At 39.2% G+C, this 18632-nt stretch overlaps 1 protein-coding gene across 1 annotated transcript in view; it reads right to left on the bottom strand.

The window, feature by feature from the left end:
• KCNK10 (potassium two pore domain channel subfamily K member 10) overlaps positions 1-18632 on the bottom strand; it is a 62853-nt gene that overhangs the window by 31138 nt on the left and 13083 nt on the right. Inside the window, exon 2 of the mRNA XM_065685200.1 lies at positions 6349-6677. Coding sequence (XP_065541272.1) covers positions 6349-6677 — 329 coding nt within the window. The remainder of the gene's footprint in view (positions 1-6348; positions 6678-18632) is intronic.

The raw sequence follows: 18632 nt of genomic DNA, 5'->3' as shown, positions 1-18632 counted from the left end.
CATACATGTGCATTTTACTCTTGGACCCTCTGGTATCAGCACACTATGGTCTCTCTGTAACCAAAAAGACATGGTCTGGTGAATCTGCAGGGACTGCAGGCAAAGCCCACATCAAAAGCCCAGGATATGTGGTGATACTGGGGTGACTGAATCCTGTATTCCCAAAGAGAGTACAATCTGGACTCCATCTTAATCTGGAATAGGCTTTATCAATTCCACCTGTTGATATTCAGGCAGCAATATTTAAAGACTATGAGGCATGGGCCTACCTTGGGCTGCCTAGTTCTTAACATTTAGGACTCAAAGTCCAAAGAAAGCTACAGTGAACACTAACTTGTTCCATCGGGTGTTAAGAAATCCCCCCACAGTGTAAGATCAAAACAGTTTCTCTTCTCTGTGGATAAAATCAGTAATATTCGCCTTATACCAAACAGAAACTACTGGGGTCTCACCACCTCAGTTCCTTCACCCACACCACCATACAAGTGGCAGACTCCAGCTCTCTGCAGCCCTACCCTGCCCAGCCACAGGCTCTGTTGAGCTGGGATCTGATCCATGGGCTGACGTCCCTCCAGCCATCCAGCCTCAGCCTCACCTGGGGAGGTGCCTGATAGTCTGGGCTCAAGGATGCCCCTGGCTGCCCCCAGCCAGCCATCCTCCCTGGCTGGCACCAGTGGGGTCCACAGCTGCTGGCTGCCTGTCTCCTGAGGCACAGGTAGTCCTCACTGTGTCAGGGTATTCACATATCTCATCGTCCCTGGTGCACGAGTGAGTACCAGACTTCGCTGACGCATTAGGTATCTTGAGTGCTAATTAAGAACAATTATATCAAGAAAATGTCTACAGTCTATTAGAATCATAGAATCTTAGAATAGTTAGGGTTGGAAAGTCATTTAAGATCATCTAGTTCCAACCCCCCTGCCCTGGGAAGGGACACCTCACACTAAACCATGTCACCCAGGGCTCTGTCCAACCTGGCCTTGAACACCGCCAGGGATGGAGCATTCACAACTTCCCTGGGCAACCCATTCCAGTGCCTCACCACCCTCACAGTACAGAATTTCTTCCTTATATCTAATCTAAACTTCCCCTGTGTAAGTTTTAACCCGCTACCCCTTGTCCTACCAGTACAGTCCATAACATAGAGTTCCTCCCCAGCATCCTTATAGGCCCCCTAAAGCAATGCAAGGCAGTTTTCTTTTTCTATCTTCATATATCTATCTTGAGATTCTAAAGGAAGTAAAATTTACTACCAGGAGTTGAGGTGTTAGTCAATTTGTTATATAAACCAGTTCTCTCTGCACAATTTTCCCAATTGTATTAAATTCTACATCTTTTGTCTCTAAAATTAAATTCTGGGATTAAGACTGAACCTCTGCTTTAAAGGCTGAATTGACTGATTCTGTTTTTTTTCTGGAAAGAAAGGCTTTTATATGGTTCACTTGTTTACGTTTCTTTAACTTTTCCAGTAACATCCCAAGCATGAAAGCAGCAAATAATTTCCAAGGACAAGCATAATAATACACTTCTGAGCTATGAAAAGGATGTACCCTATGTGTAACCAAGGACAGGAATCTGATAAAAAAAGAAAAATCTTATTGTCTTTTTTCTAGTTCCATTAATTCCTTTCCACAGATCATGCTAATCCAATAATGATTATCTCCCTTTACAATTCATTTCCAAGCAAATTCCTATCAAGCATACAAACAGTTGTTTCAATTGCCTTTCATGCTCTGATGTTTCTCTATTACAATGAGTAGGATGCTTCTCATTAGCAAGCAGCTTTTAAAGACTAATTCCTTAATAACTTTTCTCCATACGCCCCACCTCTCTAATTATTATCACCAGTGATTAAGGGACCCTTCGAAAGACTGAGGCCAGCAATTTTTGTTCAAGTATAATCTGAAGTAGTAAGCTTTGAAAGACCATCCCTTAAATATTTCTTTGTATCCCGTAAAACTCTTTAGGTGACAATCGACCAGGGCATGATTTACTTCCACTCATAACAATCTGATTGTCGTGCATGCACTGTCTGAGGGCAGACCTATGGCATTCAACAAGAGACATGCACAGAGATCTCAGTCCAAATGGCTTAGCTCACTGCAAACTTCATAGCTGAGTTCTGGAAGCAATGTAGCTATGTGACAGCTGCAGACTTCTGCAGCATCCTAGGCTCAGTCTGCCTCCTATACAGCTGGAGTATCTCTGGACTGAAGTTACAAACTAGGGTAACTGCACCAACTCGTACATGGCCCAAGAGATATGAATTCTTTTTTTGTATCCTTTATGGGGAAATGAGGTAAAATAAAGATCGAGGCAGAAGGGAGGTAGGGACATATAGCAGACAACGTCTAGAGGCACAGGCAAAAGTTTCAATAATCGAGTCTTTGTCATTGTTTTGCTTCACAGTTGAAACAGTTTTTTCCTGTCTCCAATTACAGGCAAGCCTTCCACAGAGTTAACTCAAAACATTTTTTTTTTCCTCCTCCTTCTAGAGCTTTCTTCTAGCACATGAAAACCATCCAAGCTCTCTTCATTTTACAAGTTAACAACAGGAAACAACAAGCTGGCAGGCAGCTGAAAACTGAAACATCTTTACAAGGTATCCCTCCCTTGCTTAGCTTCAGGGCAAAAGTAGTTCACAACACTAATCAAAAGTGCCTATCCAATATATGAACTCTTACTAACATAATTAGCCAGTTAAGCCTGCATAGTTTATTTCCAGCTCTGCTTTTCCTTTTCAGCTACAAGCTAACTCTAATGAACTGCTGTAGTCACTAGTGGACATTGATAATATGACTTGGTTCCCAGGTGGGTGATTGTTTTTTTTACATTATAATCACTCACACTCCTAAATTAAACCCTGAAGGAAAAGGAAGAAGCAGCCCCCCAGTAACCTAAGTAACTTCTTACAGTGGCAAGCCACTCTCTCTTACGTCATTGTGCAGGGCTTATTATGAAAACAGGGCTCATTACAAAAGTTCTTACCCATACACAGTGTGCAGCCGACACAGAAACAGAATATGAATACCTTTATAAGGTCCATAGGAATTAGTTTGCCAAAACACATCGATGGTTTTCCTTCCTACTTCTCCTAATGATAGATAACATCTGATCTTTCTGAAAGGTGCAACCTCCCCATTATACACTCTAAGTGTGCATTTTCAAAAAGGCAAGATGACTTTTACCCAGCTACTAATAAGTTTCTGCTATGACATGTAAGAACAGTAAAAAAACCAAAAACAGAACATACAATTTTGTAATTTTCTCATTCCAGTACTCACCATTGCCTCAAGTTGTAGATCACATAAGGTATTAAACAATGAACAAATGTCTTCAGAAGCAGAAATGTGCTTTAAAAATGTACAGTTAAGAACACCCACTTCAGGTGGCTTTAGACAATATAGACTACACTGTGAAACACTTGTTATTGTTAAGAAAAAATTATCTGTCATTGTGTTAGTATTAGACAAACCTGAAACAAAACCCAAGAGATTTTAAATTTTAAAATACTTCATGAGGATTCACACTTCTTTCATCACTGTATTGTTTCTGAAGCCTATGAATGAACTTCACAGTCTGGAATCAGCAATTCACGTGTGCTACCAGTACTAACATTTGCAATGTATTATTGGAGATTGAGGTGGAAAGGATGCCTCATCTACAATAAACTTTAACAGCTTCTTCATAGTGCTGTGCCACTTCCTTACAGATTTTCCAAAGGAGAATCCTTTGAAAGATTGAAGTTTAAGCAAACCAATAGATATATCCATCATTAGCCTTGTAAAGACCATGACACTCCTTTCCTCTTCTCCTTAAAAGATTGTTCCAGAGCTACTCGGACAGGAAAAGGATACAAACTGGTTCTAAAGGTCTCTCGTATTTGGAGAATGTGCTTTTCCATATTCTCCAAAGCACAGAGGTGAAGCAACAGTTATTCTGGAGAGCATGATCTGTGTTCATCTAAATGCTTTCAGGTAGCCAAGTAACATGAATTACAAACAGTTCCCTTAGCAGTAGCCAGATGCTGACTGCACGCAGCACAACAGCCAGGACCCATGGAAGTTGCCACATCAGTCTGAAATCACAATCGTAAAGGCAGACGCACCATTTGGTGCAATGCAGAAATGCATTGTGCCAGGCAGGGAGATGTCACTTTTGAGATCATCAAAATGAAGTCATGAAAGCACAGTGTTAAACCTATGAGATTATCTTCAAGCAGTGGTTCACTGTTATACTGTGCTAGTTAGTTACAGAGTTTCCTGTATCAGGACACCCAGTTACATCACTGGAACCACTTTCACACCCAGACTTACAGCAGAATCCAAAGGAACTTGTTCTTTATTTACAAATCTGTTTCAATATTACACATCACTTGGCCTTAAGACATTCACATGCTAAGCTGCTAAACCAATTTAATTTACGTTTGCAAAATGATTTCTAGTTACCCAGTGTAATGCCTGAGGGCATACTGAAATCTCAGGAGATAAGATTTTTTCAGAGTATCTGCCTTCTAATGACACAATATGCCTGTACTTTTATTTTAGTGTCACCACTTTTGAGGTAAGAGAAGAAAAAAAAATTCTGCAAAATAAAGAATTAGAACTGGCATGTAGCTTAGAGAATACAGAATAAGGGCTATTTAAAACTCTTTGCATTGCAGTTGATATGCAGGAGTCTATCACCCTGTTTAGGTGCTTTGGTTGTTGCACTTAATATGTGCTCTGCTTTCTGCTAGAAAAGATAGCATTTTCCAGACCTTTTAATAGTGACATTCCCATCAAGGGAATACAAATTTCTTGCTTTTAGTGGTGGTTTTTTTTTTTAAATACTTGAATCAGACAGCATACGTTACACCTGAAGAGCTGAGGGAAATAAGGATCTTTGCAACACTGCCATGAGAAGCATGGCTGATCCAACAGCCCTGAACAGAATTCACCCTGAAAACTGAATTATGTTCACCTGCCTTCTGCAGACAGATGAGGGATGTGATCAAGGCCAGCCCTGATCCAAAAGCTGTAGAGTCACATCAGCACAATACCACTTCCCGCTGAAGCAGGTTTGGCTTCTTAGCTACAGTAGCAGGCTGCCCAAAGGTACAGGTTCACAGCTTCTGACTCAGAACTGACCTGGAGAGAACCCACATCTATCTGCAAAGAAACAGAAGTTTTTTTGTTTTGCTTAGAAGAGGCAGAAGAGCATTGCTGTCTACACATGTGGACAAGGAAGAGGAATCAGTTAAACAATGTGGTACTGTGGAACACCTTCTGCAAAGAAACTGAACAAGCTTAAGCTGAAAACTAGAAGAATGCTTTTTCCATTACAGCAATGAGATACTGGAACAGCCTCTTAAAAAAATGTTAAGCTAATAAATTTGGTGCACTTACAGGAAGGGTTTTAGAACACAGTTGGACTGATGGACACAAGAATCCAGGGGCTAGTTCTGTGTTCTTTCAAAAAGACTGAAATCCCAACAGCGCTCTGGTGCTGTTCCCCCAGAGGGAAACACATTGTGCTCTTGGAAAAATTCAGGTCTGAAATATGAGGGTGAAGTTCAACTTTGGAATATACACCCTAGGTATCTCACATTTCTTACCTAATCTCTATTTTCTCCAGGCAACTGATGGGAGTCTTCTAACATCCATAATGACTTTCCTTGTCCAGAGTTTTAATCAATGAAAGATAACTCTAACCTCGGTAGACCTTTTTTGCACGTTATTCCATTTTCCACTTATTCCAATATACTTGATAGTTAATTCCTTCAAAATGGATTCTAAATCTTTGCATGCTAGACCAGACTAAAAATTCTGTAGTTCTTAAATACCAATTATTTTCTATTTTTAATTGCTACTTTATAATCATCCATTTACCTTAAGTTCACAATACTAAACCTGTGAAGTAATATTTTACACTAAAGTCAGAATTCTGGGCTGAATATTTATTTCAAAATTCCCACCTATCCTTTTATTTTTCCTCTCCTGGTTGCTGTGTTTAATTTTTAATGAAGAATTAAGAACTTAATATCATTTGAAAATTCAGAGATAGTGAGCAAGTGTCTTGCAAATCTGTCACCTCTCACAAGAGTTTTGTCCAGATATTAAGTTCTGATTTTCCTTGCACACATTTTTCATTATTCTAGTGAATACATTTAACCTTTATTTACAATGCTTTGGAGCTAGTTTCTATTTCTCAGACTTTAAAATTACTGAGAAAGAGCCTGCTCTTCACACTGTCCATTGTGAGGATTCTATGAGCAATTTTATCCTCCACCAACTCAGCTGATCAAAAAAAAAAACCAAGCTATTTATTTCAACTTGCAAGAGGTACTGTCTTCTTCATGTGGCCTACCTGAATCAGTGTCTCCAGCTCTAGCTGAGTTACACAAACATGCTCCCGAAGAAAGTCAGCCTTCTCTAGCGCTATTGTATTCTTCTGCCTGCTTTCAAAGGGCTGCTCCAGGGCACGGAAGACAAGTCCTCCTGTCACCAGGTAAACTACCACGACGACAAAGACGGCCACCACTGTTTTCCACTTCATGACTGTCTGCAGGCCTTGAGAAGGGGCTTCCATGGTAGCAACAACAGAGGCTCGGGATGAAATGGAGAGTCGTGGAGCTAGGTTATGCCCGTTAGTTTTGGGCTCAGGTTCACAAGCTGGCACTGGTGAGGGAACAGCCACTGAAACACAAAGTAAAAAAAATCTTATTCAAAATCAAATCCCTAAGGGTATAACCTTGATCTTCATAAACAGCCTTCCTAAACACCATTTTCAAGACTCTTGCATAAACCATGTCATTCACGTAGATGAGATTCTTCTCATCTGGAAAGCTCCATGCATGTTTTGTCCATCCACACACAACCTACCTCAGGGGTTTGCTTCACCCATTACCTCTAGAATAGGACAGTACATGTGCAAACACAAAAATTTCAGAAGGATGCAGAAAACCATTTACCCAGTAAGAACAGGAAATTTTGTCTAGTTAGTATATTAATTACACAAGGTGTTATTTGGTGAGGGACCCTGGTGGTGATTTTGTCCTTAAATCATGATACTAATAGTATTAGCAGTGCTAAGAAACTGAACTGTTAATAAATAATCAACAATCACTACTTGGTCTGGTATTGACAGAAACTGAAGATGCTTTGCAAATCACAATGCTCTTTGGCTTGCCGACATAAGCAGACCCATATTATTTATGTGCACACACAAAATCGACACTTCTGAAAATATTCTTAAAGCCTGGAAACTTCACAAATTTTAGCATAAATCATTCTTCAGCCAAAGCATAATAGATATGTCAGGTCAAAATCACTCATATATTGAGCACAATGGTAGACCTTCTAGTTTAGGAATAAGACACTATATAGACCACAAGACCTTAGCAGTACATCAGAGCTAATAAGCATCAACTTCCAGCCAGACTTATTAGCCCTATCACTGTTGTCAAGCTGCCAAGGCATCCTAATCAAAGCTGGCTCACCTCCAACTAACTGAGGTGTCTCAGCATCACACTTTCCCACTCTCTGTTCCAGAGCTAACAATGGCAGGATGAGGCCAGGTTCCTCAGCATCCACTGGTATAATGGTACCACATGCAGGCTTTAAAGATGTTGGATTCATTTTAAAGCAAATCCATGCTGTATTCTTACCATGGTGCAGCTGTCGCTGATGTGTAATTTCTCTGAAAATGAATTGATTTATTTCATATCAGACCTAAATCAGATTGCAGTTAAAATAGCCACTTTAGCTGCATTCTCTGAACTTATTCCCAAAGTGTCCATACTGTTTTTCTCAGAAACTAAAGCAGAAGGATTTACAACATCTGACCAGAGTGGCAGCAAAAACTGATTCTAAACTATTTAACATACAACATGATTATACCTTGAGTTTGAAGTGGAGTACCACTCTTTCCCAATAAACTGATTTATGATACTGAATAATGTAAGAACTAAGCTGTTTACTACAGTCACATTTTCCCAGAAGCAATATATGTCTGAAGCACTGCGCTGAGGATAGAGCTTCCAGCTTACTTGCTAGCCAGTTACAGTTGCTTTACAGTTAATATTTCTATTCATACGTGAATTGGAGGCTAAGATTCTAAATTGACTGGAAAGGATCCAAGATCAAAGGAGAAGCCTCTGTGGTTGATCCACTTTGCGTGTATCTCAATTTTGCAACACCCTGTTGGCACGTTTGCTCAGTTTCACCATCAAAAGGTCATTAGGGTTCCCAACACTCATCAGACAGGATGGAGTGACATCAAATTTGAAAGGATATTTTCTCTTACCTCCACATGTATTTCATGTAAGTTCTAAAAACTTGAAGTTGTTAGAAAGTATTAGAAAAGTAATAGGAAGAAGTTGCTTTTTTTTTTTTTTTGTAAAAGAGATCAATTATTTAATTATCTAAATCTTATTAAAGGATTATTGTAATAGATACAGTGAGTTTCAACAGGAGACATCAGAAACATATACAGAAGAAACGTAAACTACAGAGGCTGTGTGAAGCAGAACCTCTCTTCCTCTATAGGTAAATATCTTTCAACTGAGTCAGAATATTTCCTTACTGAACAGAATAAATTTGTGTATTTCCAGAAGTGGCTCAGCTGATCTAAACCAGTATAACATAACTTCCACACATTGCATGGAATTCAATCAATTTACATTCGTTAGAGCCTGTTAACTACTCTGATACTGTGAATCAATATACAATAGATTGTGTATCAATATACAGAATATACAAAATCTGCAAGCCTGAGGGTTGATTTTGCACACTTCAGATTACTCAGCAAAATAGTCTCTGGATATGAGGCTACATGGTAGGAAGAGGGAAGAACTCATATGACAGAAACAGCATGCTACAATTTTTTAAACAGTTATCGTCATCACCATGACTGACATAGCCAAGTGAAGGCTGGGTGAGCCTTTCAGTGGAGAGAGGTGCCTGACTTTTGATATCCTACAAATGATAAGTCAAGAGCTGGTAGAGTTAAAACAGTTTTTGTAAGTTTTGTTTTCCTCTCTGCTAGTATAAATTTTCTTATACAAATCATATTTCTGGCAAAATGTTAATAACGCTTTACAGTAAAATCAAATCATGGCCTGTTTGATTCTGTCTTCAAAGAAAAATATGTTGTACTGATTTAAGAACAAGATGGGAAGTTCATGGTAGGGAACATAAAATGTTCTTATAAATATTGTTTCACTTAAACAACTCAATGGATCACTGGGCTTGGCTTGCTTATCTCTAAAATAAAAGATAATTCTTTTCCTAAGAACTGTATTAAAGACTTTCATTTTCTGCTCTTAGTAATGGCTACCCTAATCATATGTAGAAATGTTGATCCTAAAAGATGTTATATGATATAAATTAACACACAGGAAGACTCTACTAAAGCAGCTAGTTGAGCAATTGACGTATAACAGAGACGGTCTTCTCACAAAGATAATGCAGAAGGCACAACCGCAGTCAATACCGCAGGGATGTTTCAGGGTAGATTTTAAGCAGCAGGTAGGTATTGGAAAATAGTGTAAAACTATAACATGATAGTAGGGTTAGTGACTTGAGCACATGGTAGGAATATAGAAGTCCCAGTTTATAATTGGAACTCTGCTTCCATGAACCTATGCTCTCAGAAAGGCTCTACCATTCACCTTTAAACATATTTTCAACAACTTTCAAACCTTTAAACATGGTTTCAACCTTTAAACTAGATTTTAACAAGTAGCTTACTTTTCTAACATGAGTGTTCTGTAAGAATCCACGTCTGTACAGTTTTTGAACTAATATATGAGCATAATAGCTATATAAACTTCCAGAAGTTTAACAAGGAGCTTTGCTAAAATCAAAGGATGGACTACAGTGTCAATCTAACAATATGCAGAGGTATACAGTTTAAGAAAATGAAGGACTACATAAATTCTTGAATTTGTAGATAGTTCAGACTATCATATCAAATAAGACTTAATCTGCCTCACTGAAAGCAATGATGTATCTCCATTCACATGCATGCACTAAATTAGTAGACAGGTACCCTCAAAGGAACAGGTACCCTCAAAGGAACACACCAGTGTTTCAACAAAGGCCTTACCCCAGTAAAAAAAATGTCAGTGGGAAAAGAAAGGTGGCTGGGACAGAGCTTAACCCATCGTGAGCCGCAGGCAGTTGGACTAGATGACCAGTTGGCATTTGTCTTAGATGGCCATTAAACAGAAACATTCTATTCTAAAGCAAAATACTGTAATGTAAGACTGCACCATAACACATCACTTCAGGTTAAAAATTGTCCTTTATTACTGCAGATGTCCTTTAAGAGACTGATACACTAAGAACAGGTTAGACTAATTTCTGCCAGAAACACCTAAAAAGAACAGCTTCAAAGAAGAGCCAAAATGCTGAGAGGTTGTTAACTGGCTTTTGACTCTGAAAATGTTAAGCATGGGTTTGCCACACTGACCTCTATCCTATTACTGCCCTGATTTCAGCTGGGATATTTTTCTTCCTAGTGGCTGGTGCAGTGCTGTCCTTCAGCTTTAGTCTAAGAACAATGCTAATAACACACCAGTGTTTTAGTTGTTGCTAAGTAGCAGTTACCCTGAACAAGGACTTTTCAGTCTCTCGTGCTCTGTGAGGAGGGGCACAAGAAGTCAGGAGGGAGCAGAGACAGGACACCTGACCCAAACTAGCCAAAGGGATATTCCATACCACAGCACGTCATGCCCAGCATATAAACTGGGGGGAGTTATCTGGAAGGGACCAATGCTGCTCAGGTCAGGCTGGGTACTGGTCAGCAGGTGGTGAGAAATTGCATTGTGCATCACTTGTTTTTTTACTAGGGGGTGGGGTTTATTCCTTCCTCTCTCACTCTATTTCCTCTGATGAAGACGATGATGATTATATTTCAGTTACTATACTGTTCTTAACACATGGGCTTTTACATGTCTGTAAAAATTGAAGAAGTTTCTCCAGTGGGAAGTGGAGGGGAGTAAGCGAGCAGCTGGCAGTACTTAGTTAATGGCTGAGTTTAAACTACCACGCTTACCCAATATGCCAAGAGCATAAGAGATGCTGAAGAAACCTAGTTTTAGATAAGGGTTTCTCAACTGGTTTAAACCAAATTCATTTTTTTTAATTAACATACCCTCCTCTGAGGTATTCCTGTCACAATTTATATATCTATGAAAAAATGCAAGCCAGGTTTAATGGAGTGTCTTAGTTAATACTTTATTTCCTTCCACATTTCCGTGTTACCTGAGTACACAGGAATGTATGTACATTTTAATGACAGTATCATATTCTTGACACATCTGAGGCAAGTGTTTCTTTCGCAGGATCCAGAGCAGAATTAGACTGAAGCCACATATACGTATGCATTCATAAATCCAGCAGCTGGCCGTAAGTTGAATACATGAGTTGACCAAAAATGAAACTGGATATTTCATCTCTCATTTTAATGGGTCCATCGAAGGAAGACAAAAAAGTACTCTTAGCTCAAGTAAAAAGATTCTTTGATGTGCATCTGAAAGTAAGTACCAGTATTTTTTCCCCAAATCCTAAATAAGCACCAGTAATTTTTCCCAGATCCTCATAATACGATGGGACTTTTTTTCAAGAAAGGAAATTATAGTTTCTTCAAATATTTACATTGTCAAGCACTCAAAATTTCCCATGGAGTCTTCCTTATGTCTGTCTTAAAATTAGGATTTTAGTTTGAATTATAAAGTAATCTTATCATGCAGGCCAGTTTCACTGAGAAAATTCATGAGCAAATTATCCTCCTTCCAGCTTTCACAAGATCCTCTATTGGGTTATCTCCACTTGTTCATCCTTCCTGTAGCACTACTTGATAAGGCAGCATTTTCTCCTGAAGTAATTTATAAATATGACATTTCGTCAAATATATGAAGTTGCAAAACAGAGACCTGGAGCATCAAGTCTCAGAATTGCCTGTGGGATGCTAGCCAAGTACACTAGAGCTTCCCTGAACCATTCGCTAAAAGTAGGTGGATCTACCTTCTGAAAACAGATTGTAAAGGACTGAGGTATGAAGGGACTCCACTGGCCACAGTTGTGTTAACATCTTAGCAGGAGCCTCATTTATTTAATTTTCACTGGACTGAGTATTCTAACTATCTGGGTTCCCCCCACCCACCTCTCTGCTGAAAGGGACACAAGCTGAAGTTATGGTCAAAAGGTTTCCTGCTTGAACTGCATAGAAAGACAGGAAAATGAGCAGCCCAGCACTGGGTAACATACAATCTTGCACCCCAGACTCTGGCTTGTCACCAAACAGAAGTTCCTAGGGAATATGGGCATCTAACATTTACTTCCAATTTCACAGCATTCCCACAGAATCCCCAAAGTCATTTCAGCTACTGGCTGCTTGGGTTAACATAGCAGGGCTACGCCTGGGAAAGAGAAATGCTAGAGGAAGAGCTAAGGCAATCAGTGTATCAAGCTTTCAGCTATATGAACTGAATACATCACTAAGAAGATGCATGCGCATTCATGGATGAAGGGAATTTGTATGTCCAACAGGAATCAGGTAGTTGCTAAATGCATGATGGAAGTAATGAAACGTGGAAGTTTCTGTCCATGTGTAACAAAAAAATCATTAAGCCATTAAAATTTTGCATTATGAGGACGTGGCTAATCATTTCCACCACCTGCTTTTCTTGCTATTACAGCCCCCTGCCCACCTCTATTCTTCATCTCTGTCTGTTGTGGTTTTTTAACAGGTTTTATAAAGTAGCAAGCATCCATTTAACCAACACAATGAATGTTGTATTTTTACACACCGGGCACTCAAAAATCTGATGCTGGTTTAGAAAGTCTGGCTTTTACAGCAAAAATCCCAGTAGACAATGATTGTGTCTGCCTTTGTGTTTGTGCAGCATCTTTGCATGATGTGGTCTAATTAACAGGTGACATTTCAGCTGTGATCAAGAAATGGAAGAAAAACCCTGCCTGCAGGCTACCATTACATACTGGGCAAAACACTAGTATCCCTGTGGCTGTTGTTCTAGACTGAGGCATAATAATATGCACTGCTGCCTGGGGACCAAGGGATCCATATAGCCATGGATCAAGAAAACTGCTTGCAGCACTGATATGTTTTACACTGGTTTGGCCCTCGTCCCTCTGCGTATTCCCAAAGGTGTTCAACCACACGACTTGAGCAATGAAAGTCATCACGAGCCTGCCACACAAGGGGAATTTCATCCTACTCTTTGTATAGCATTTTGCTGCAAACTGCCGTTGAAGTGAGAAGAATTATTATTACATTTATTGTTCATGAAAGCAAAGCTTGACATATTGCTTGTTTGGGGAGTGCATAGAGGGCCTCCAAGCATACAGCTTTTCACTGCAGCAGTACCCCACTGGCTAAATCTAACATTGTTTTCCCCGTAGTGGATTCTCTAATGAAGTATTAGCGCTGCTGACTTCAGCAACATCTCAGCAGTCTCCTGCAAATGCAGTCATCAGTGGCAAGGCATCCAACACAGTACAGAAAGAGAGACAGGTAACGGCAGAAGTGCAACATACATTAAACTAGGAAGACTGAATGTGCTGTTAGAAAGTAGCACTGTTTTCTCCAAATTACTCCCAAACTGCTCTTTTCCCAGAGTAAGGCAGGGAGAAGGGAGGAGTATATTATGCTACAAAACTGCATAAGGAATAAAATCACTGTGTGCTTCCTGTTATAGGATAATGTTAGTTAAATAGAGTAAAAATCTACTGAGATCTCTCTGCTGATGGAGAGAGAAATGTCAGCTCAAAATCATGATTCTTGGTAAGTTTCCAAAAAAAATCTACATAATTTTGTTTCATCAGTTATAATTGAAACACGCTAATTAATTGCTCTTGGAATACCCCAACTGCTTAATTGATTTGGAACACAGTATTACAAGAAAACAAAAAACTCCACTGTCTTATAATGTGTCTTTCATATTTCTTCATTAGAAAACTACTGTTTAGACAAAAATAAAAAAATCTTAACCATCCTAAATTGGAACATGGTAGAAATTAAGAAAGCAGTATGGTCTGCATCAAGGTCTCTCTTTCTGTAGAAAGACCTTCCCAACTATGAAAGTCTTCACAGTCAATAAAGGAGAAAGAGATGCTTCAAGAGCTATAGAAGATATTCTCATGCAACCTGTGTGAGTTTTGGAAGTGACCACAGTGGAGCAGATGTTTCCCTCCAGTCCATGGAGAGGACCACATCAGAGCACATATCCACAGTACATCACATGAAAGAAACCAGATTAGAGCAGTCTGATACTGCCTGAAAAACAGCTGCCTGTGAAAAGACCATGCTGGAGTAGCTTTATCCTAAAGGACTGCAGCCCATGCTGGAGTAAGGCAAAAATGTGAGGAGAAAGGTGCAGTCCAGAGGAACTGTTATGAACTCACCACAATCCCTCATTTGCCATCCCCCTGCACTATGTGGGCTGGAGAAGAACAGTCAGGAATGAAGTTTCCCCTATGAAAAAAAATAAAGGAGGGGGGAGGTATTTTAACTTTAGTCTTCATTTCTCACTATACAAATCTGTTTTAATTAGCAACGAATTAATTTCCCCCAAGTCAGGTCTGTTTTGCCCATGATGGTAATTACTGAGTGATCTTCCTGCCTTTATACTGACCCACAAAGTTTTCCACCTTATTTTCTCTCCCTCTCCTCTAAAGGAGTAAGAGAGTGGCTGGGTGAGCATCTGGCAGACAGACAAGGTCAACCCCCCACAGACAGTTTGCACAGGGGCACTAAAGATGAGGACATAGCTCAGACTGTACTGTCGAGCACTGTTTTTCCTGACTCTCACCGGTCACAGAGTGCATTGGTGAAAAAGTTATCAGTTCATTACAGACATGCCCTGAGAATATAAGTGTATAGATCAGGACTTAACTATAGTGATGAACATGAGTTAGCTACAGAGAGAGCAAACAGCCTTCTAATAATAACGCCTTTTTGTCACTCTTTACTGGAAAATTCACTTGTGCTTTTGAGTGGATTTGATTTCTAGTTTTTCTCATCTTTCATTCTCATTTTTATCTTCCAAACATCAGCATTCCATTTCACTCATTTTCTATACAGATGTAAGAAAATGGATTTTAGCAACATTATTTTTGATTAAGCTAAATGTCCAATTCACTAAATATTTCATGCTGGCGAGAAGCACATACGCGCTTAGCCAGTGAAGGAAAAGTAGCAACACAATGTGATATCTCTGGCTGACAGTTTTTAAAAATTTTAAAAATTTGCTTGTTAAATGGCTAAAAATTGGGTGCTGGGTAAATTTGGCTGTTGGATTACTTATTACTCTAGTTGTGATTAGTTTAACAAATGTGTAAACGATTAAAAAGTCTATGCAATTACCATTCCCCTGAGCTATGTCATGTCCCTTTTCTTTGTTTTCAATGGATTTTGTGAGGCTTTTGGAAGACTTTTTGGTATTCTATTATTTCATTTTAGCAATTCTGAACCTCATTCCCTAAAAAGATTAAAAAAAAAAAAGTATGTACAAGTTAATTAAATTTTAGTCAAGAAAGTATAGTGAGAAAGAGAGAAGGGTCTGAATACCATTTTTATACTTATTGTGCTTCTGGGAGGCACTGCCATTTCTAATCGTAAATTCTTTAATGCACAGAAGAATGGCAGTTCAAATATCCATCTCACAAAGAGCTTTCAAAGCCGAAAAATGAAAAACTCACAATAGCTGTTTAGGAAAATGAAAAGTCTGCAGGACTGAAATCTCAGTGCTGTTAACCATATTTAAAAAAAAAAAAAATCAGAAAATCTCACTATGCCAACAAATCTAATCCTAAATCAATTTTTATATGTCCTCATTAATAGTTATAATTATTTATTTTATGGACAACAAACTCTTTAGAACAGGGGCCCTAACATCAGCAATGTATGGAACAGGAGTGCAACTGCCTTGAATATGGTACAAAGAGCAACAATTACCATGTATCACTGTCTTTCAAATCATTCTGGAAAAATCTGATGCTGCACAACAATAATTTCCCTTAACATTTCATGTGAGGAATTCAAAAGTATTTTTAGGCTCCTTTTTGTAGATTGATCCAGCTTTCATTAGGATTTGCACAGAAACTAGGTTCACTCCAAGCTCAGCACTACACTATCTTTGTTAGCGTAGTGCTGAGCTTTTGTTTATGGGCCTAGCCACTTAGCAGGACATACTTGGTTCAAAACAGTGCTGTACCAGAGAGGCTCAAGTTTACAGTTTCCTTGGCTGGCCTAGCTCGGACAGCAGCATTCAACTTTTGCTGAATACCACTGTATAGGTATAGCCTAGACAAAAGAGAAATTGCTTAACCAAGACCACACAACAAACAACAGACTGGAATAGAAATCCACTCTCCCAGACTTGTGTGTTTTAAGACCTATCCAAAAAGAGCCACTCCTATTTTGGACACCTGTATTTTATTTCTTTAACTTCATTCCCATTTTTGGCTTCTGCACAGCCTTTCAAATGACTGCATTTAGTTAGCAACCAGTGAAGATGAAGATATGTTTTTCTTTCTTCAGGCTAATAGAAAAGGGAAAGAAACTCTGAACGGCACAGAAAAGGCTGCTCTATTCAACAACTTTCTCCACTTATCATCAGACTGTTGAATGGTGACTAAAAACTAGCATACTTCATGGTAGCTGAGTGTTACCAGTACAGGAATATAGAACGAGAGAATGAGTTAGCCAACTACAGGAGGCAGACACTGGATCTGTTGTTAAAGAGTATTGAAAATATCAGTTTCTCACTTCTATCAGTTTTGACTGATCTCTTATCTCAGTTTGAACCCCAGTAAATCAAACTCCACCACGTATTTAAATGTAATTTTTCCATGACACAAAATGATTATCAATGAAGTCATCTTTTCAACACTCCACTTTGATGTTCACTGCAACTTTCCAAAATCTGACCTTAATATATATGAAAATGCTGTTTGGAGTATGTATCAAAATGTGACTGTAGCCTCACAAATTAAGGCACTGACTAACTGAAAAAAAGTGATGAATTCTTCGCTAGATCCCTTAAGAATAGGGCAAGAAATAACTGATCAGTCTGTACCAAGGAGGTAGGGGTTTTTACATTAGGAAAAAGTCTAGCTACGAGGATAGCTAAGCATAGGAACGGACACCAAGATATTGAAATCTCGTTCACTGGAAGTGTCTAAGAACAGGGCATAAAATCATCTGCCAGAATTCATTTAGGTCAATCTGTGCCCTGCATACTCCTATAGATCCAAGAAGAAAAGCTATCGGTGAAGGATAACAAAGAAAAACAGCCTGATGTTGCAGGGTTGTATTCATCATCCAGGATCTGTAAACAAAAACTAGTGAAATGTTAAGGGTATATATATATAAAAAAAAATCCTAAATCATTCATCTTTATATTCTAGTCCTCATTCAAAACAAGAAAATGCTCTTGAAATCCTATCACTCTCCTTCTGTCAAACACATCTCAACATTCTTCTTTGCATCGGTTGTGCGAAGTCTGTAATAATCTTTCATTATTGTAATATCTCAAAGCATTTCACAAATAATAGATAAACCCATGTGACAGTAAGGAAAAACAATACCGTACATGTTCACAGTTTGTCTCATGTCAACACTGCCACAGAGACATTAGCAAACTAATTAAATTCAAGAGTTATTTCAAAAGCTGATTAAAGTAAGGTCTTAGTTATACATGCATCAAGCAGGTACAATGATTTGCCATCCATGAATTAGCAAGTCTTTGAGCTCTTTTAGGAGACATGCTCTTTTCCGCTATACATGACAAAATACTGGTCTGTCTGTTACAAGATTAATAGACAGCCATAAATCAGACCTCTTTCCTCTGTTGGTTATAGAGAAAAAATATGATACCCATGTGTAAGCTGCTCTTGCTGATTATTTACAAGAAATTCCAGATTCTGACCCAGCTGCTCTGCTGTCAGAACCACAGTCAGAGTATGCTCGCAAACCTAAAATGGACTGCCCAAGCGTTACTCTCTTGCAAACACAGCCTGAGAGCTCCTACTTACTGAAGCTATGCAAATGGCAGGGAAACAACAGGAAGCCTAAAGCTGGCTTGCGCAGGTATCATCCAGAACTTATTCACTTACATTAAAGAAAACTGCAAAAGTCACAGTCATGGGATGCTGGGATACTTTCCCTTCCCTCCTCCCTCTCCCAGGCAACGCACTTCTCTACGGCATATGTGACAGCTCACTGGTTGAAAGAATGGATGTGCTAAGGCAGAATGTGAACTCCAGGAACAGCTGAAAGCTTCTTCACATTTTTTTTCTTTCTGGTTTGGCTTCAGGACAACAGTCCTCGAGGGGCTCCTACCTAGCACTTATTGGCAACAACATGAAGATGCACTGCTACTGACACCATTCGTAGCACTACTTACAGAGCTGCCAAGTCCAGACGAATACTTGAGGGAGATATGTCTTGTGCTGGAGTGAGACTGTACACTGCTGGAAGGCAGTTTGAATTTTGTTTCCCCTCCTTTGCTTTCTCTCTCTCCTGCCCTCTCTTCCACTCTGCCCTCCTCCAAATACATCCATCTGCTCTTGTCCCTCACTTCTCTCCAACTGTGCTGGCAGCATGGGAGGTAGCATACTCAT

The sequence above is a fragment of the Lathamus discolor genome, chromosome 6 (genome assembly GCF_037157495.1).
Source record: "Lathamus discolor isolate bLatDis1 chromosome 6, bLatDis1.hap1, whole genome shotgun sequence".
Taxonomy (NCBI): Eukaryota; Metazoa; Chordata; class Aves; order Psittaciformes; family Psittacidae; genus Lathamus; species Lathamus discolor.
The sequence above is the reverse complement of the archived record's forward strand: the minus strand, read 5'-3'. Positions and strand labels throughout refer to the sequence as shown.